The sequence below is a fragment of the Sminthopsis crassicaudata genome, chromosome 6, assembly GCF_048593235.1.
Source record: "Sminthopsis crassicaudata isolate SCR6 chromosome 6, ASM4859323v1, whole genome shotgun sequence".
NCBI lineage: Eukaryota > Metazoa > Chordata > Mammalia > Dasyuromorphia > Dasyuridae > Sminthopsis > Sminthopsis crassicaudata.
The window spans coordinates 146,231,139-146,253,751 of record NC_133622.1 but is presented as its reverse complement, the minus strand read 5'-3'; the positions used below and the strand labels follow the sequence as shown (position 1 = coordinate 146,253,751).

The 22,613-nt window shown below is 33.3% G+C and overlaps 1 protein-coding gene across 5 annotated transcripts in view; it reads right to left on the bottom strand.

Moving 5' to 3' along the window:
- Nucleotides 1-22,613, bottom strand: part of RAP1GDS1 (Rap1 GTPase-GDP dissociation stimulator 1) — a 216,152-nt gene that overhangs the window by 170,773 nt on the left and 22,766 nt on the right. For 4 of the 5 annotated variants that reach the window (XM_074273052.1, XM_074273053.1, XM_074273054.1 and 1 more), the window contains exon 2: nt 6,314-6,421. In XM_074273052.1, the coding sequence (XP_074129153.1) occupies nt 6,314-6,421 (108 nt within the window). Of the gene's footprint in view, nt 1-6,313; nt 6,488-13,002; nt 13,108-22,613 lie in introns of those variants that run through there. The other variant, XM_074273058.1, reaches the window with a different exon arrangement.

Here is a 22,613-nt window from a genome sequence, read left to right as displayed (position 1 = left end):
GAAGAACATAGGATAGTTTACCTCTCAGATCTGTGGAGGAGGAAGGAATTTCTGACCAAAGAAGAACTAGAGATCATTATTGATCACAAAATAGATAATTTTGATTATATTAACTTAAAAAGTTTTTGTACAAACAAAACTAATACAGACAAGATTAGAGGGGAAGCAATCAACTGGGAAAATATTTTTACATTAAAAGGTTCTGATAAAGGCCTCATTTCTAAAATATATAGAGAATTGACTCAAATTTATAAGAATTCAAGCCATTCTCCAATTGATAAATGGTCAAATGATATGAACAAACAACTTTCAGATGAAGAAACTGAAATTATTTCTAGACCTATGAAAAGGTGCTCTAAATCAATATTGATCAGAGAAATGCAAATTAAGACAACTCTGAGATACCATATACACCTCTCAGATTGGCTAGGATGTAAGGAAAGCATAATGCTGAATGTTGGAGGGGATGTGGGAAAACTGGGACACTGATACATTGGTGGTGGAACTGTGAATGGATCCAAACATTCTGGAGAACAATTTGGAACAATGTTCAAAAAGTTATCAAACTGTGAATATCCTTTGATCCAGCAGTGTTTCTACTGGACTTATATCTCAAAGAGATCTTAATGAAGTGCAAAAATGTTTGGGGCAACCCTCTTTGTAGTGGCTAGAAACAGGAAACTGAGTGGATGCTCATCAAATGGACAATGGCTGAATAAAATGTGGCATATGAATACTATGGAATATTATTGTTCTGTAAGAAATGACCAGCAGAATGATTTCAGAGAGGCCTGGAGAGACTTACATGAACTGATGCTAAGTGAAATGAGCAGAACCAGGAGATCATTGTACACCGCAACAAGAAGGCTATATATGATCAATTTTGATGAATGAGATGATTCAAACCAGTTCCAATTGTTTGGTGATGAAGAGAATCAGCTACACCCAGAGAGAACTATGGGAAATGAGTGTGGTTCACAACATAGCATTTTCACTTTTCATTGTTGCTTGCTTGCATTTTATTCTACTACTGTTTCTTTTTTCTTTTTTAAACTGGTTTGATTTGACTTTTCTTATGCAGCACAATAATGATATGTTTTGAAAAATAAAAAGCTTTATTTTTATTTTATTTTATTTTTTGCTGAGGCAATTGGGGTTAAATGACTTGCTCAGGGTCACACAGCTATGAAGTTGTAAATATCTGAGACCAAATTTGAATTCTAGTACTCTTGATTTCAGGGCTGGTGCTCTATCTACTGTGCTACCTAACTGCCCCAAAATTTAAAAAAAAAAAAAAAAAATTTTAATTTTTTTTAAAGAAACTTAGAGCCAAACACTACTAAAAATATTTCTTCTTTTTCAAATTAAAACTAGAAATATTTTCTCTCCTAGAGAGAAAGTTGTTCTGAAACATGAAAAATTAATTCTCAAGAAATAATTATATAAATACTTAGTAATGTGACAAGCAGTCAAATAAGGTCCATATTCAAAAAGCCAATGAGATTAAGGAGCAAAGACAAAGGATATAACTTCTGAAGAAAGCAGTTTAGCACTATATTGCAGCCAGGACTCTACCAACCTGGTAGCATGATTCTATGGTTCCCTCAGCAACCATTATAACAATCCCTTTGCTTTTAGAAAACATTTTTATTATAGATGAAATTTTAGCCGCTTGTGTCCTTGAGGCTTTATATTTACACAGATATTTCTTTTACTTCCACAAATTACAGCTCCTCATGTATAACTCTGAGACCAATATTTGATGTTAATATATATGCAAACAAGTACTACCATGTAGGACATATATATACCATTTTAAGTTTCAAAAAATGAGTATAAAATAATTAAAATACCAAAAGATGGATTTATTTGGTCCCTTTCATTTAATTGAAGAGAAAAGTGCTAACAGTTGATTTCCCAACAGGATACTTCCATATTTTTACTAATATGACAAACAAAATGTACAACAGAAATATGGAGCAACAGCGTCTTTTTTCTACTGTTTTGCTTATTGAAAGCAAACATACTAGGTGGCACAACAGAGTACACTGATCCTGGAGTCAAACTCTGCCCTCAAAATCTAATAGTTGTACGTTTTTGCACTAGTTACTTGGCCTCCCAAAGTTTTCTTATCTGTAACCACAGATAATAATGGCCTCTATTCATAGGATCACAAGGATCAAATGAGATAATATGCATAAAGCACTATGCAGACTATAGAGTGCTGCATCATATTAGCTTTTGCTATTATGGACTCAATCAAAACCTCTTCATCAATGTTACAGATCACAGATCAAAGTGTTTAATGGATGAGGCTGAATAGAGTGATTTTCATAAAAGCTGAAAATGCAAATTTCTTCATTCCTGTTCTTCAAAACATTCAACTTTGAAAGAAAAATATCATTTAATTTAATGTAAAAAAATTATGCTTACACTTATGCAGAAACACATTGATTCTTCTCTGCTCAGGTGTACTTCTGTTGTACAGTGATATTCCTAGTTTAAAGAATTGGCACTAGTCGAAAAGAACATGGAAATAGCAACATTTCCCATACAAGGCAAGCACTGACTTACCTAAATATTCCACATTTCTATCTTTAATATTAGTAGCAATGAATCAATTACTGTATCTTTGGATGAAAAGCTGAACAAATTCAGTAGTCTGCTAAAACATTTTTTAAAATTCCTTTTCTGATTTTCAATCATGACATGATTTTAAGAGTCAATGTTATGTTGTACCTGTCAACAATTTTCAAAGGTGACTAATTCTAAAAAAATGAAGGCATTAAACAATCTTCCCAATGCAACTCACCCACTCTGTCATTAATTATACTTCCTGCTTCAATAAGTGTTGCTCTAGAAGGCTATTTTAAAGTAACAAATTACCAACTAGACAGAAGAAAAATATGAAAGTTTAGAAGTGCAATAAAGTGTGCCCCAAAAGTCTTGGTGCAGCTTGGAGCTCTTTTGGGCTTTTTTTTGGACTTTTGAGACACTTTGTACATAGTGATTTTTGAACGATGTTTGATGTTTCCAAACACTATTCTCTGCTGGCTTCAAGTACACTGTTCTCTACAAGTCTGGTGTCTAATCATTCTATCTTACTCAGCTTTACTGGATCATCACCTTCTAACTCTTCTACTCCCTAGGACTGTGTACCCTACTATTCTTTTTTCTTTTCTACCTAATCTCTCTCACACAGGTTCAAGCATTATTTCTAAAAAGGTGATTTCCAAATATAAGTATTTAGCCTTAGTTTATTTCTTGAGGGCAAGTTACTTTTTATCAATAGCCTCCCTAGATATCTCCAAGCAGATATCCCCAAAATATCTTAAATTTAACATATTCAAAATGGAATTCATTCTCTTCCTATCCAAGCCTCTGAGCTTGGCTAAGCACTTCAGAATCATCCTTGATTCTTCATTTTCCTTCACATCCCACATCTACTAAATTATGGTGTCTAATAGATCCTATTTCAAAAGAGTACCTGCTTTTTTTCTTTCAGAGTCATCATCTTTTAGGCTAGGCCTTTCTTGCCTCTTAGCCTCCTACCTGGACCACTTTAATAGCTTCGTAATTGCTCTACCTCCTTATGTTCTCTTCTCTCACCAATCATCTCTCTATCTAGCTATCAAAATAATCTTCCTCCTACGGGTCTGGAGCTACATTTTACTCCCTTGTTCAAAAACATTCAAAGATTTTGTATTGCCAGAAGATGAAATGTAAATTCTTTACTTAACCTGATATTTAAGATTCTTCAAACTGCTCATCTACTTTTCCAGCCTAATTTCCTATTATGCCCCTTTACGTCCTATATTCCAAAGTGGACTACCATTCCCCCACCAAAAGGGCACAAACTCATTCCTCTATTTTAGACCTGAAGGTTCCACTCGCAAGCTGTGTGATCTTACATCATCCTGTTTTCCAATATGTACAATGTTTTTTCTTTTTTTTCCTTTTGATCTGATTTTTCTTGAGCAGCAAGACAAATATGTTTAAGAGAGTCGCACCTGTTTAATCTGTATTGGATTGTTTGCTATCTAGAGGAGGGAAGAAAGAAGTATGACAAAAATGATGCTAATAAATTTAATAGGCCAAATAAGACTCATTTGACAAGATATTATTTTAAATCTATTAAATTTTAATATTATTTTATTATTTATAATTGTATTATTTGATAGAGGTTCACCTATTCCTGATATAGGGTTTGATCATGAGTTTACCCTGCCTAGATGCCTCAAAGATAATCATGATCAAACCCCTTTCTCAGCAGGAGAACTAAATAAAGATTTTTAGCCTATCTCCTCATTACATGTCTACCAATCAGGATTGAGTTTCACTTGTCAGGAAAAATTCCTTTCCAGAAGGTATTTAAGAAATTTCAGGATCTCCCTTGGGCATCACTGACCATCAATTTATTGATTGCTGGTTAGCCTAGTTAACAGAACTATTATTAATTACCCAGAAATTCTGTCTCTCAGAGTTTTCATTCATCATATCTTTCCTTTAATATTAGATTCTCCTCCTCAATGTCAGGAATAAGTGAACCTCTTATCAAAATGGCACTGCTGAGTAAGAGACAATTTTCTCCTCTGGGTAAATGTCAATCAACATTTTTCAAATACTGCTTAGTGGTTTTAAGAATCAATAAAAACAACAAAACAAGATTAACAAATACTGTCCAGCAGTACAGTACTAACTTCTGTACTGTCTTCCAGACTCTCCCGAAAGACACTATGAATGAGGCAGCTAGGTGGCGCAATGGATAGAGCACCAGTCCTTTAGTCAGGAGGACCTGAATTCAAATCTGACCTCAGACACTTAATACTTCCAACCTGGGTGACCCTGGGCAAGTCACTTAACCCCAGTTGCCTAGGGTGGGGAGGGTGGGGAAGGGAAGGGAAAGAAGGAGACATTATGAATGATTCCTTAAAGAGCGAGTCAACAGGTATTTTGCTATTCTGATTTTTCCTTTTTGGTTGTGGATCACTTCACATAGACTGTTTTGCATTGCTACAGTCATTAGTCTAATGATTTAAGGAAGCAAATCTGCCTATATAGATTCCTGAGGTTTCCTAAGGTTTCTATCCTTTGCCCGCTCTTTCCCTTCCTCAATAATCAACTATTTAACAAGGAGTACTTCTGCAATTCCATGATCCTAATCTTAATTCATGATTTCATTGAAGTGGGTCCCAGTAAGGAAACACCCTCTAACAAAGCTATTCAACAACTTAATAGTCAAGAGTTTCCTGAAGCACGGAGGAAGTTAAATGACTTGTCCAGAGGCATCTTCCTAATTTTGAAGCCAGCTTTCTATCTATTATGCAGCAATGGCTATGATTTGTTAAAATGGCTAAAATTTAAATATCAAGATGATAAAGCTATAGCCTCATATAGCAATAGCATCCCTAAGAGAAGCCAACTTAAAATTATGCTTTTGGAATGACATATTTTAATACTTTAATGAAGTCAAAACAAAGATTTGTAATCAGTCTAAATAAATTTTTCTTTTGGATGATCAGTAGGAAAAACAAATAATATATTCAATCAGACAAGCTCTCAAACATAAAAAGCATGAAACGGAAAAGCACAGCCTCTTTTCTGTATGTTAATTTTCTGCTTCATAATTATTTCTAAAATAAGACAATAGGTACATTATATGAGTACATAACCTACTTCAGAAATTAAGGTACAAAGTAAAAGTTAATCTTTATCTAAGTATCCACTATAACACTAAAGAAATGAGGAAAAAAAAAAAGAAATGTACTAGTGGATTGAACATGATAAGATATTGGGACATTCTATAAGTATTTGAGAAATTTCTTATTCTAGAATTATTTAAGGAAATTGCATCTATTTCCTTAGACTTATGAGATAGGCTCTGGATTAAAACCTCATTGAATGCAAGGGATTGGATTAGACGGCCCCTGGTGAAGGTTTAAGAGAGGAATGATTTCTGAAGAGTTTCTAAATCTCAGATAACAGACATACTTTAGATACCTTGCAAAAAAATTTTTTTAAACAACAGCTGTTAAATAATGAGACACAAATGTTGTTTGTATGTCTTGTACTTATAACTGGATAACGACTTCCCTTTAGGATTGGTATTAATTTCATTATCACTAGTAAACAGTTCCTTTCTTTTTGCTCTCCTGGAACAATTATGGCTTTTAAAAATATATTTGAAAATCATAACATTTAAAGACCTCAATAATAGAGAGCAACACTAGAGAAATTTCAGAATCAACAGATTCATAGTGGCTGCTAAGTAGACTCTCCCACTGGCCACATATGGCAGTTCAATCAGACTTACTATTTTGAGCCAGGGCTTGAAGCAGGCAGTCCAAACATCCTTCCAAACTATCCTCAGAGATATCAATGGCTGTGATCTTCAGTTTCTTCAAGGCATCACTGAGATTATCTGTTTATACACACACACACACACACAAAAGTCAATGTTCAAAACTGGATCAAGTAAAAATCACAGCTTATATGAAAAGCACAATTATCACCTTTTGCTACTGCAAAGAAAAAGGTTAACTCTGCATATGTTCCAAGGTGAGAACTGAGTGCAAGACAATTTTAAAATTAAATTATGCTCATTTTCCTTAAATGTGAAATCTCCTCAAAAGGAATATTTTAGAAGCAATCTGGGAACATCTGTTTCAACATCCATGAAACATGAGCTTCTTTACATATATAATATTAACTCAGAAAATCAGAATTACATAAAGTGAACTCTTCTTGAAAAAATAAAAAGGACTTGGGTCAATAAAAATTTTTCTTCCTCTTTGTTTCATTTGTCTATATGATAGATTTATACACTTATACTTCAAAGAATAACTTTAAGAGAATTATGATGAATTATAACAAATAGTTTTAATAGGCAGATAATTAGTTAATATAATGCTGCTATTTCAAAGGTTTTCCCAAAGTGAAAGCTTAAGTCCTGCCTCAGACACATTTTGGTAATGTGACCCTGAGCAAATTACTCCATTCCTTGATGCTCTAGAGATGCTCTAAGATTATATGGTACAACTGCTAAACTACAGTGATAGACTAAATCCCCTCAGTAGGATTTCCTTGTATCGATGAAACCATAAGAATAGCTCAAAAATCCAAAGTTTTTCTTAGGTTCCACAGATAAAAACAAAATAGTCTCTATCTTCAAGGATATTACTGTCTAACAAGGGAGACAGAGTGCTTAAAAATTAGATAGAATAGATAGATAGATAGATAAAACATATGGACAGATAGATAGATAGCATGGAGTACAAGACTACCTTTGATAAAAACAAAGATTATTTCTTCCATTGACATTAGAGAAAAAAGAAAGAATACTGGGAGGATTTTAAGAGGATTTGAGGTAATATTAGAAGGTTGATTCTTCCATTAACTCTAATCGGGGATAGAAGAGACTAATCGGTCCTTAATAAACTGTTTAATAAACTGTGTATTAAGCACCTATCATGTGCCAGGACTTAAGCTGGGTATTATGTAGACAGAAGTGAAACAGCCCTTGTCCCTAGGGAGCTTTCATTCTATTGCACATTCTATAAGGGACCCCTTTGGCAGACTAATAAAACTGAACACATTCTCAGAATAATATTTTAAAATGCATAAAAGATGGAATCACAGAAAACATACTAAAAATATAGTTATCAAAATATATTTTTAAAAACAGATTCATAAGCTCCAGGTTAAAAACCCATGCTATAAGGAAAGCAATCTTATATATATATTTGTAAGTGTATATATAAAACAAATACAAGGCCATTTTGAAGTAAACCACTAACTTTTGGGGATATCAAGCAAAGTTTCCAAAAGGAACTGGTGTTTGGGTTAAGCTTTGAAGAAAAATCAGAATATTAAAAGGAAGAAATGAGAAGGAATATAATGGATTAAAAAAATATATCAATAAATGTTTAAAAGATTAACCTATTTCATTATATATATTTTTCTGATAGTTTACCAATGACATATATTGTATTTTTTAAAAATTTGTTTACAGATATCTTTTATCTGTTAACTTCACTTCCAAATATTTTACTCACACTTCTTCAACCCTATGAGCCATCCCTTCCTTGGAACAAAGAATAAAAAGGAGAGGGAAAGCAGTTGAACCAAATTAATCAAACCAAATCTGAAAGTAATGAAATGTTCCAAATCTGTTGTCCCTCAACTCTGCAAGAAAGGAATAAAAGCACACTATTTCATCTCTCATTTTCTTTTCATGGTTAAACTTCAAGCATTATATTTGGAGGCTTTGGTTTTTTCCATTTATATTATTGTAATTGCATATAATGGCTTTTTGGCTCAGCTTATGTCATTCTGCATCAATTCTACTTTCTTGAATACTTCATATTTATTCCACTACTTGTATGTACCATGATATTTTTAAAATCATTCCTTAATTAATAGCATCTACTTTGTAAAACTTCCTTTTTTAGCTCAACTAAAATATTATAAAATAAATATTTCTTTAGTCTAAATTCTTTTCCAGATTTTTCCTTTAGAAAAAGAGTTAGTAGGTCAAGAATAAAAGATATGGGGCAGTTAGATAGCACAGTGGATAGAGTACTGGCCCTGAAGTCAGAAGGACCTGAGTTCAAATTCGACCTCATACACTTAATACTTCCTAGTTTTGTGACCCTGGGCAAATCACTTAACCTAAGTGCCTCAGCAAAAAAATTAAATTAAATTAAATTAAATTAAAAAAAAAAAAAGATATTCCTGGGATAACAGAAGGATAGAAACCAAAAAGTATCCTATATCTAATTGAAATCATTTGTTTTACCTATAATCACCCCTAAAGAGATTGGATAGACCTCTCTTTGCTTATCAGCTGAAAGAATTTAAATATCATTCAGAGGGAGATGGTCCTTTTGATTACTTCAGGTCACTTCTGACCAGTTGAGGACCCTGAGAAGAGTGGTCAAAGATGGTAAATTTAAGAAGGGATATTCTCCAGAGACATTCAAAAAGAGTAAATGACTACTGTTCCATTAGAAGTAGAATGTTAAGCTATAACTGTGTTTTATCATTTTATGGCATTTCTCTTTTTCAAGATTCTTATATATGTTACCTCAAATTGTCTTGGTGAAATCTGGGGACATGGAAAAGATTCTACCAGTTTGGCCATTTTTCTTCTTAAATGAGAAATACTTGGACTTAAATTAATATGAAATTAAATAAAACTTTTTTTAAAGACTTGCACCTAAAATTTGGTGTATTTGGGGTCTTTTACTTCTTTAAAATGAGAAATGAAATATGCTTTTCATAAGAGCTGAACCAATTCACAGAATCACCAACAGCATACAGATTTTCTGAAGGGAATAATACCTTTTTTACAAATAAGGAAATGGAGATTGAGATAAGAAAATTACAAATCACACAATTGATAGAACTAGGGCTCAAAACCAGGTCTCCTCACTACAGAAATATATGTGTATGTGTGTATATTTGTATATGTGTATATACACACTTACCTTGAGATCATTCCTTATATACGTATGTGCATATACACATGTTTACACCTAAATATGGTATATCATACACATATAATATCTTTATACATATCATTATCTGCTCCCCTAAAGAGAAGGAAAAGGAAAAGTGTTAATATTAACTACCTCATCTATAAATCATTGTTCTGCTTCAAATTCTATTACTAAAAGATGTGGGGCAAGGGGAGATTGCTGGAAGACAGAGGAAGGGAGGAAGCTTTGATGGTTTCAAAATGTTTCAAAAGGTTTTTAAATTTTTGTTTTTTCCCTTTCTCTCTTCTTAAGATTATGAAAAACATTTAGGAAAGATTACTTACTGTGTCTTTTCTTATATATAAAATAAAGACATAAATGTTAACTGGTCTGGAAATGTTTAGTGTTATGGAAAGCCATTAAAATGATATTATTGGGCAACTAGGTGGAACAGTTTATTGAACCAGCCCTGAAGTCAAGAGGACCTGAGTTTAAATCTGGTCTCAGACCTCAACACTTCTTAGCTATTTTCCCTGGACAAGTCACTTAACCCCAATTACCTCAGGGGAAAAAAAAGGAAAAAAAAAAAGACTATATTGCAATTCTTCTGAACAATTTTCCCCTCCTTCTTACCACTTATAATTCCAGGGAAATGACTGAACCCAGAACAGGCATGCAATTTTATATTTAAATAAATGAAAATTGAGAAAACTGCTTATAGTTTTCATCACAGAAAATATATTTAACTTAGATCAAAGAATATCCCAAAAGACCAGCTTTAATAACAAAGACAACTAAATTCTAATAAATTAATGAAGATTTAGCTCCTTCCTTTAAGCTAAACAGCCAGCATATAGGATCAAAGATCAAGAGATAGACAGGACCTTTATCCTGCCTATTTCCTATTTGTATGTAGTTGTATGTTTTCTTTCCCATTTCCCATTCCTTTCCCATTAGTAACAGGGGCTGTTACTTTCTCCTCTTTCTATTTAACTTTCAGAGACCGTGTAGTCAACCCTTTGATTACTATGGAGGAAAATGAGACCAAGAGAGGTTAAATGATTTTTCCTGGGGTATACTTATCAAGTGGAAGTGCAAGGATTCTAGGGAGGGTCCTCAGATTCCAAATCAAGAGCTCTTTCCACTGGACCATTTGTCAGAATTATCTTCTTCATTCTTTGCAGGAGTGCCCCCAAAACATTTTTTTTAAAAGGCAATCTATAGAACATATGACATTCCATTCTGCTTATGTACCTGCTGCTACTGAGATAAGCCATTGCAAAAAGAGAACAAGGCAGAAATGGATAACTGAGCAGCTGAAAATTTTGAGATCTTTTAATTTCTCCTTCAATTGCTGCCTAAACTTACTACCACTAGAGAATAGCATATTTTATTAAATGTGAGAAATAATTAGAGCTTCCTGTAAGAACTGAAGTTTCATAGAAATGCCTGCAAACAGGGTTCTATCAGCAGCAATACAGCATCTGCTACAAAGGTAATAGGTCATGTTATGCTTTTACTGGTAATTTTTTCAAGCATTTAGATATCAACCAGTGTAGAGAAGAACCTCAAACTCATCTTTACTGATTTAGGGGTATATAAGTTAGGGACCTGGAAGAAGTAATCTCTCAACCCCAAATTTCATTAACTTACAAGCTTAGCTTCTGATTGAATGGAAGTTATTTTAAACCTTGACAAATCAAGTAGAAATAAGTAGTAATTCTCTTGCTAATATAATGGGTAGAAAAGAGATTTGGATGAAGAGCAAAGACTCAGCCTTCCACTTTCTGCTAATTAAAGAAAGAAACCACTGCATCAATCATAGGATTTTATTCTTTTACTAGAATTCAACTTTTTTCTTTGAGTATGATCTAATTTCCTTAAGTTTCTGACAGAACAAAAATTGTGAAGTCTTTTGTATATTTCCTCAGATCAGATCACTCACTCTTTATATAAAACACTAACAACCAATAATTGGGCTCAGATCTAGTTTATTCTTGATGTTCTCCTTTGTATCTTACAAGGATGATGTCCTAGTCCAGGCCCTTATCACCTCTCACTTAGACAATAATTCAGCTTTGAAACTTGCCCTGGGAGATATTTTTATTTCTAATTGACTATCCATTCCCAAACTGTTCTTGACTTCATCTATCAGAACCTTAGAGCCTAGACAATACAATCACCTTGACATGTGCCAGACTTGTTGATTAATGAAACTGTCTCCTTTCCAGTAGTACTTCTTCTCCAATCCATTCTGAAATAGACTTATAAAAGCATATCAAAAACTCTCAATGATTCCCAGATGTCTTTAAGATAAAATACAGAATCTTCAGTTTTTCACTTAAAACTTTCCAGAGTATAATTCCCAAATAAATTTTTGCGGTTGCCAAATAACTTTATTGTGTTCTTTCATATAACTTCTATTCACATACTCCGTTCTAACCAAATTACCATGCTAGCTATCCCTCATACACCTTCTCACACACACACACACACACACACACACACACACACACACACACGCACACAAAAACAGCTCATAAAATCCCTAGCTTATATCAAAGCACTGTTCAGGGTCTACTTCCTACATAAAGCCTTTCAAGATTCCTCCCAGATATTAACACATGCTCTCACATGAAATTACTTTGTAATGCCAGAGATAAATAGACTAGAGGTGAGAGATGAAACATACATTTTCATTTATCATTAATCTGTAGGTCTGTTTTGCTTAACTATATGTTATAAAAAAGTGGAGAGGATAGTTGAGGGGAGGGGAAAATGATATCAAAAAGAGTGGAAAAGAAAGAAAAGAATATCAATTAAATAGTTAAAAGAATATATGGGAAAAAACAGAAGGAGGTTCAGAGGGAAACAAAACAAAACAGTTTTAAAACTAATGGGAATTTCAAACAAGAAAATAAGCCAGACATAATGGAGATTTGCAATTTCAAATATAATCTTCCTCTCAGTTCTTTTTATAAGAAAGGTTATGTTTGTTGATATTTTCAAATTCAGAATTACAAAAAATAATTTTTAAAAGTGAATTTATTTTTTTAAAAAAGTTAATTTATATGGCTTTGTATTTATTTAATTGTGGACATGTATTTCTCCAGGAGAACGTTAGCTCCTTAAGGACAGAAACTATTTCGTGTTTTATGTCCCTAGGACCCACAGTATCTGACTAAGAGGCATTTAATAATGTATGCTAAATTATTTGTGGATCTTGTTTGGTATCTCTCTCCCTCTCAAGCCTGAATGTAGAGCTAAGAAAAAATTCCTTTGTTCACTGCTTTCTATCCCCTTTTCTTTGGAAAAGACTTTATACCAACAGGAAAAAAGATAGTGCTCTTTTTCTTTCTTAAAAGTAAAGAAAACAGAAAGTCAAAATATGCAATCTGTCAATTGCTACTACTGTTTATGATATAACTTTGTACCACCTAGAGAAAGAACTATAACCAAATCACTGGACTAAGATTTAATTTACCTAAGAGCTGTCATTCACTGTTCTATTTTTAATTGTTGCAGCCAAAACAACAACAACAAAACAAAACAAAACAAAAACAAAATGCAGAGGAAATGGACTATTCTCAAAATTGCCTTCCAAGAACAAATTCTAAAAATGCAAAAGCTAAATTAAACTTGCATCAATGCTAAATTTACTTTTAGAAAACAGAAAAGATTTATTTTTTAAATGAGTGTGCTTCATTTATTTTTTTTTGTGCATCTTAAAAAATAATTCAGGTAACAGACAATACTTTTTAAAAAATGTATTAAAACTGAAATCCAATTCAATTTCAGTTTTAGCTGCCTGCAAACCTTCCTACATTTTCCTCACTTAAAAACAACACTGACAAAAAAACCTTCATTTGATTCTTACCATCCCTACAAACTAGATTTCTTCCTTCCCTTCCACAGCCAAACTCCTAGAAAAAGCTGCTACACTTGTCTACACTTTCTCACCTCCCACTTACTTCTCAATTCCTTGCAATCTGGTTCCATCACCAATGGACTGAAAAGGTTCTCACTAAAGTTACCAATTAAATCTTAATTGTTAAATCAATGGTCTTTATTTAGTCATCATCACCCTTAAACTCTGCAGTGTTTATTACTGTTAAGCACCCCCTTCTTTTGAGATACTCCCCTTTTACAACATTTTCTGGACACTGATCTGTTCTTTTTCGGGGTTCCCTATTTTTGTTCTGGGCAACCCTATTTTTCCAAGTCAACTACGATTGTAAATTCTAATCTCTGATTCTTCAGTCTCTCTTATCTGGTCATTTCCAACTCTTGTCTATGCTACCTCCTCAATATCTCTTGCAATCACACCTTTCTCTATTTGAACCAACCATTCTAGTGCATACTCTCCTGCTTATTGGGTTTGCATGCCGTAATTATCAAATATAATTCTCAAATATATTCCCCACATCACTGCCAAATTGATAGATCCAAAGTTGGTCTACTCATGTCACTACTGTTGAGGAATGTTAAAGAGTCCCTTGAACTTGGCTTTTTAAGTTGCCATATTTCCCAGAAACTTCAGTATGCAAGATACTGTGTCAAGGATGAAGCACCCCCAGCTCCTCTCACCTTGAGCTAGCTAACAATATGTGTTGTTTGCATCCCAAGCTGGAATCCTTGTGTATCCTTGGGAGTCAAAGCAGGAGTTGGCCAGTCTCTATTAGGCTGAGAAATTGCTTGGGCAGCTAGGACCCTTGTGGAAAAGTAGACCTATCTTTATGACCGAGCATTTTTCAAGAGAAAAGAACATGGCTTTTATCATCACCTTGCTTTTTTCCTTCCAGAAGGGTTTTGTTCCACCTTTACTGCACCTTTCTTCTTCTCACTCTTTTAGGTGGAGATCTGTGTTTTCTCCTTCTTTATTTATTCTACTGTTATAAATATGCAAATTTCTGTGTGAATTATAAACTCTTTGGGTTCCACATGCGTGTCCCTGTCTCTCATAATAAATCTAGTTTTCATGTAATTTTGTAGAGTTGTGATTAGCAGTTGACAGTTCTTTGTTCCAGAAGCTTCAAGTTCACCCCAATGACTTTAGATTATGATGTAAATATCTTTGTGAGAAATTTAAAGTCATTAAAAACCATCTTATTTTTCCTGGTTGGTTACATATCACTTTCCCTTAAGGTACACCCATACTAAGTACACATGTGTACATACAAATATATATATGCACAGGATGTAATAGCATAAAATACAGAAAATGGGACAATAAACATTTTTTTCTGATAAAAAAATACAGTATAAGCATACCTGGAATACCATTCCACCTCAGAATAATGGGCTTTTTGTAGAGTCTGAGATAATCATATCCAGTTCCCTCGTATTTATCACTAAACATCAAGAAGGACATAATGGAACTAGATAAAAGTCCAAAAGTAAAATTATCTAAAGGAAGAATAATCTGCTAAATGAAGACAGACTTTTTTCAGTCTAGGAAAGGTAAAGGGTGTAATGTTCAAAACCTACAAAATTTTGAATAACATAAATGTGAAACTGCTTATCACAAGACAAAATTCTGAGAAATATCCTTTAAGATTTGATAAAGTAAGTTTACCACAACTAAAAAAACATTCTTTCATACAGCAAGAAATAAACACATGGAGTTCATGTGTTTGAAAGAAATTGCTGGAAAATATAAGAGGGATTAAAAAAGGGTTGGAGAAACTCCAGAGTCAAAATCAGTTACTAAGACGAGTTGAGTTAGACCTCATCTTAAAAATTGCTATTATGAAAGCCAGCTATGCCTTTCTTTCATGGCACATCCTTTAGGAATTCTGGCAACAATTTTGTAGAACGCAGGATCAGTCAAGACCGTATTATAATTTCCCTCATCTTACTGAAGTTAGCAGCTGAGTACTTTCCAGTATATTCAGTAAAAATTAACATCTATTTTCTTCAATCAACAGTAAACAGACTTTTATGAAAGCACAGACAAGCAAGATAACTTTGAAAGTAACATATTGAAATCATTATACTTTTTTTTAAAGCTGTAAAAGATTCACATTTTCACATATTATCCTCTTTTCTGTTCTATTTTGTATGTGGAAATAATTTTGAATGCAGTGAACATTTAAAACACTTCTCAATTTTTTAATCAGAATACTGATCCATATTTTCTAATTAAGTAAAACAAATGGAAAGTTTAGCATAAAGCTAAAGTAAAACCAAAGCAGAGTTGAACCCACTTTTCCCCAGTAGCTAGGACAGTCAACAACAATTTCCCCCAAAGGAACTAATGCCAAGGGAGGAAACAAATAAGAAATTCACAAAGGAATCTACCTGAGTCATTAGACAAACTTCCAGAACTGTTGTGCCAAATAGCTTTTATTTGAAGCATTAAGAAAACACCATAAAAGTTTTCTTCAGCAGATCTCATTATGGGGAATTCAATATTCACTAAACTGCTAAACTTTAGTTTTCAGGTTCATAATAAGTCTTAGACCAGTTAACTCTTGCGACTCTTGGTGCACAGGAAAATTAAATAGTACACAAAAATGTAAGGTCTTTCTTGTCAGAATCAAACTGGGTTAGCTATTGCCCAAACTCAGTACTCCATGAATTCCCACAATCTGTGTTGGGAAGACACTCCTAAAAGTCTTTTTTTTTTTTTTTTTTGTTATTCCTTCAGGGCTTAACAAAGGTGCTAGTTGTTCTCTGAAGCCTTCCATGATCCACTCAGATATTAGCATCTGCAACCTCCTAAATTTTTCTTTATCATATATTTATGTTGCAGTTCCTAAATAAATTGTAAATAAGTTTCTTGAAAGCAGTGAAAATTTTGTTTTTATTTTTGAATCTAACAGCATCTTAAACATAACACATTTAATAAATATTTACTAAAGTGAATTAGTGTATTTTTTTAAACTGAGTTTCTAGTTCTTAAAACCTTTGGACAGCAAGGTCAAAGAAGAGACTAGGCCTTGAAAGTAAATATTTTTAAATTTTCTTTGTGAAATGACATAACAATATTTGTAAATACTGAAATGTAGGCTAGGATATTTCATGGTTATAGCAATCTCCTGGATAAGGAAACTTCCTCATTGAAGCAGTTCAGTATCTTATCTACAACAAAATAAAATTATCTAGGGTCAAAGATCAGGGAGATGTGAGAGGAAGGATTTAAATCTAGGTCTTCCTAACTCCAGGGGCAGCTACGTCAATTTACTTTTCATACAGAAATGTACCCACCACATTTCACAAGAAACACTTGGGAAAATTATGCAAAGAGACTATAATGTCTATACCCTTTGAACCTGAGACTACATTATTGGGCTTATACCCCAAGAAAATCATTCATAAGAAAACAAGTCCCTATATAATCCAAAATACTTATAGCAGTACTTGTTATGATAAGCACTGAAAAGAAAGCTGGGGATGTCCATCAACTGGGGAAGCTAAATAAATTGTAGTAAATGAATATAATTGAATATCACTATGCTGTAAGAAATAATGTATTTTGTGATGAATAAAGAGAAACATGGGAAAATCTATGTTTACTGATGAATAATCAATAAAGTATATATAATAACTACAAAGTAAGTTGATTGAACAACTGCACATCAAAAAAAAATCAAAAGTAAAGGCAATAAAATTATAAAGATCAAGCAGGACTTGAATTATGGCATGAGAAGATGACAACCTACTCCTCCTCCAAAAGATGACTTTGCCATAGGAGATGACTCTCTAAGAGGCAACTATAGGTGACACAAAATACAGAAATATCTATAAAAACTTATTTTTAAAAACTAAGAAATGCAAACTCTAAAGCAATTTGAAAAACAATTTATACTACATGTCACAAGAAATTAAAAATATATATGTATGCAATTTGAATATTAAAGATAGGCCATGAGAAATGAGGAAAAAATGAGAAAAGAACAAATCAAGTACTTTCACAGATATGACGAAGCATAAAACCAAATGGAGAATAGTGGCAATACCATAAGATAAAAGATAATTTTTGTTGTATGAAACTGAAAAGCTTTTGCAAAAACAAAATCAATGCAACCATTATTGGTTGGCTGCTTATGGGGGGGGCGGAAAGGAGAGGAGCTGTTTATTTAACATAAATAATAAAGTCTGATATCCAAAATGTGAAGGAAACTAATTTATATTGGTATTATAACTAGAGCCGTGTGCCAACAGAAAAATTATAAAAAAATATGAATAGTTCTCAAAATAATAATTACAAATTATTAATAAGCATATGAAAGATATTCTTTGATATGGGAGTTTTCTCCACTTCACTTTTTAAAATCTGAGACTAAAGATTCCTTCAAAAGAGCCACCCATCTCTACTACAGAGTTCAAGGAGATTGATATGTGACATAGAGATTTCTGTTCAGATAGATGGATTAGATGATAAAGGAGTTGATCTCTAAGTCCTTTCCAGCTTTAAATCTATTGTCTTATCTCCTAACTCAGATTCTCTCATTCCTTCTTAAAGTAATTCAAGATCCATTTAATACAGCAGCAGGTTGGGCAGAATTTTCTGTGAATAATTTTTACTTTTTTGGAATGTTAACTTTAAGACTTTATATTGATATCCATTCTTTGATTAAGCTTCAATGAAATTTCCTGCACAATATATAAGGGGGAAAAGAACAGTGAAGATTAATTTTTTTCCAAGAGGATAAAGTACTTAACCAAAATGTAGCCCCAATGGTAGTGGGGCATGCTACGTAGGTATGGTCCCATGATTAATTGTAGCTATTTCCAGCATTAATTAACCCGAACTTGGAATATTCACAGCCTACCTAGATTTAATCAGGAACTAACTGTATGGGGCAGTTAGGTGAAGCAGTGGATGGAGCACCAGCTCTGAAGTCAGGAGGACCTGAGTTTAAATCTGGTCTCTGACACTTAATACTTCCTAGCTGTGTGACACTGGGCAAGTTACTTAACCCCAGCCTCATTTTTAAAAAAAGAATTAACTGTATTCTTAAAAAAATCTTTTATTACAGAGAGATCCTGAAAGGCAACCATTAAAATCACTAAAAATATAAACAAAAAAGTGAACATAACAACGAATAAATGAACACACATAAATGCCCATAGGTGCACGTGCACATACACAGGCACACACACAATTCTTCATACTAAATTGTTGTACTTGGAGCCCACCAATTAGAAAATATCAATTCTAGTTATTTTGTGAGCTAGAATACTCTACTAATCATAGCTTATGAGCTCCTGGCATTGCTGTTTTTTTTAGACAGGTAGCCATAGGATACAGCATTCATTATAGAGGTATTTTAATCTACTAAAGAATCATAAAATCACAACTGGACCCAACTCCCATCTGAGGCACTGGTGCTTCCTTGTGTCTCATACATGTGTAAATTTTAGAAGTTAAGGAATGAATCTCTCCTCCCTCTTCCTTTCTCTCCCATCTCTCCTTCCCCCATTAAAAACAAGGGAAACATGCAATCTTTTTTAATCCTTCAAAAGCAATTTAGAATTAAATTGATATTTGGAGAATTGGAAAACACTTGCTTTAAAAACCGTATAAATCCTTTCTCAGCAACTTACAAGCTGTTATGTCCAAGTCCATCTTTCTTGACCCATTTCCTCATCTATAAATAATGAGGGTGATTTACTTCCAAAGATGATTGTGAAGATCAACAGAAATAATATGTTAAAGTACTTTACAAATTTTAGTGCACTATATAAATGTTAGCTGTGGGCTAGAGCAATTAGAGAAAGTTTAAGGATGTTCTAGGATTTGAATTGGATCTTGAATGACAGTAGCTTTTGGACAGACAGTGAGAAGGGAAGGAAAGTATTCCAGCTAGAGGAAATGAGAGCAAAAATTTCAAAAAGAGTATGCCTTGTTTGGGCAATAGTAGACCAATAAAGATAGATGGTAGAACATAACATTGGATAGGTAGAGTGACAACTTTTTGTCTTTCTTTGATCTCTTTCACCTCTTTAGGGTGAAGGCCCAGTAGTGTTATAGCTAGTACACACAGTTTAGTAACTTTAGGGGCATAGTTCCAAAATGCTTTTCAGAATGGCTTAGGCCATTCATAGCTTCCTCAACTGTGCATCTGTTGTCTGGTTTTTTTTCCCTGCCCCTCCAATATTTGTAATTCTTTTTTGTCAATCTGATGGATAAAAATTGAAACCTCACAATTGCTTTTCTCTGCATTTCTGATTATTAATGATATGACCATTAAAACATATACAGTTATATGTAGCACAGAATCATATCTTTTTAGTTGAATATTTTTCTTAAAGCCTAATTACTTCTTCCAAACTCAACACCACTTTCTGTTGAAAAATTAAAGGTATGATCCTTATGAACAATTTGGAACTATGCCCAAAGGGCTATAAAACTACTATCTTTGACTCAGCGATACTATTAAACTAGGTCTGTACCCCAAAGAGATAATAAAAAAAGGAAAAGGATCTATATGTACAAAAATATTTATAGTAACTTTTTGTGGCGGCAAAGAATTAGAAATTGAAGGAATGCCCATTAATTGGGGAATAGCTGAACAAATTGTGGCACATGATTGTGATGGAGTGGTATTATACTATAAGAAATAATGAGGTTAGTAATAGTTTAAAGAGAGGGAAAAAAAACAACCCTATACAAGCTGAGGCAAAGTGGACAGAACCAGAGATCATTGTATACAGTAACAGCAATATAGTCATAATTATCAAACACACAAGAGACTTTGCCTCTCTCATCAAGGCATACTCTTAGACATTCCAAATGGCTCATGGGGGGGGAGGGGTATATTGCTATCCACCTCCAGAAAAATAACTGATGAATTCTGAGTGCAAAATGAAGTATAGTTTTTCACTTAATATTTCTTCTCTGTGAAATGGAAATGTTTTGCATGATTTCACATGCATAATAGATATAATAGTGCTTGTCCCTCATGCTTGGAATATTTTCCCTCTTCTGCTCTGATCCACTGGCCTTCCTAGTTTCCTTAAATTCCCAACTAAAATCTCATCTTTCAAACGAAGTTTTTCCCAATCCCTCTTGATTTCAGTGACTTCCCTCTCAACTATTGGCTATTCATCTTGTATATAACTTGTTTGTAAATGTTTGTTTGCTTGTTGTCTTCCCCATTAGACTGTAAGCCCTAGAGGACCTCTTTTGCCTCTTTCTATTTCCTGTGCTTAACTCAGTACCTGGTACATTTGTTGTTATTCAGTCATAATTATTCAGTTTCAGTCATGTCTGACTCTTTGAGATCCCTGGGAAATAGTTTTGCATCACTGAAACAGTTGGAAACTGAAGGAGAATTCTATTTTTCTGTCATTACAAAATAGCTGAGGTGATTCAAGGCAATTCCAATAGACTTGAGAGAGAGTGCCATGCACATCCAGAGAGAGAGAACAATGGAGACTGAAAGTGGTTCAAAGCATAGTATTTTACTTTTTTGTTACTGTTTGTTTTTTCTTTCTCATGTTTTTTTCCCCTTTGATCTGATTTTGCTTGTGCACCAAGACAAATATGGAAACATGTTTAGAAGAATTTCATGTATTTAACCTATATCAGATTGCTTATAGTGAGAGAAAAAAATTGGAACACAAAGTTTTGCAAAGCTGAATGTTGAAAATTATCTTTGCATATGTTCAAAAATATAAAATGCTATTAAAATATCTTTAAATTATGCAGTCAAAATTTTTTTTTCTTTTGTGAGGCAACTTGCTCAGGATCACACAGATAGACTGTATTAAGTGTCTGAGACAAGATTTGAACTCAAATCCTCCTAACTCCAGGACTCTATCCTCTGCACCATCTAGCTGCCCCCAATTTTAAAAAACTATTTCAATACTGTAAAATTATGCATTTTTAACTTTTATCTCTTTGCTGAAAATTTGCAAACTTCCAGAACTTAATACAAGCTCTTTAAGTGTTTCTATAGAAGAGAATCTTTTTATTAAAAATGTGTCTTCATTGTTTGACCTCTTATCAGATTGCTTGCTATCTGACAGGGGGGGGGGGGAGGACAGGAAGGGAGAAAAATCTGGAACATAAGATTTTGTAAAAATGTTGAAAACTATCTTTGCATGTATTTGTACAAATAAAATAATGCTAAAAATAAATTTTAAAATTTTGTCTTAAGTATATGTTATGAATTCTATGAGCAATTTCCAACATGCACTAAGACATTTGTTCAAAAAATAATCTAGTAAGTTTTTTTTTCATAATTAACCAACATTGCATGATCTAGAAAATAGCACTTTTTTATAGAATAACAACAACTTTCCTCTGCCTCCACAATTTGTTTGGTTAGTTGTTACATTTTCTAACTCTATTGCCTAATAGAAAGAATTTTGGGGGAACATAAAGAAGTATAAGAGATTTTGAAATACCACCATATTTAATTGCTATCAAATGGGAATTTGGTTTTCCCTTTCAGAATTTACCTATTTAAATTTACTACCTCTGTTTGTGGCAGCCCTTTTTGTAGTGGCTAGAAACTAGAAAATGAATGGATGTCCATCAATTAGAGAATGGTTGGGTAAATTATGGTATATGAATGTTATGGAATATTATTGTTCTGTAAGAAATGACCAACAGGAGGAATACAGAGAGGCTTGGAGAGACTTACATCAACTGATGCTGAGTGAAATGAGCAGAACTAGGAGATCATTATACACTTCAATAATGATACTGTATGAGGATGTATTCTGATGGAAGTGGATATCTTCAACATAGAGAAGAGTTAATCCAATTCCAATTGATCAAAGATGGACAGAATCAGCTACATTCAGAAAAGGAACACTGGGAAATGAGTATAAACTGTGAGCATTGTTTTTTGTTTTTTGTTTTGTTTTGTTTCTCTTCCCAGATTATTTTTACCTTCCGAATACAATTCTTCCTTTGCAAAAACAACAACAACAATAACAAAATTCGGTTCTGCACATATATATTGTACCTAGGATATATTATAAGATATTTAATATGTATGGGAATGCCTACCATCTAGGGGAGGGGTGGAGGGAAGGAGGGGAAAAATTCGGAACAGAAGGGAGTACAAGGGATAATGTTGTAAAAAAAAAAAAAATTACCTATGCATATGTACTGTCAAAAAATGTTATAATTATAAAAATTAATAAAAAAAATTGAACAAATGGAAAAATAAA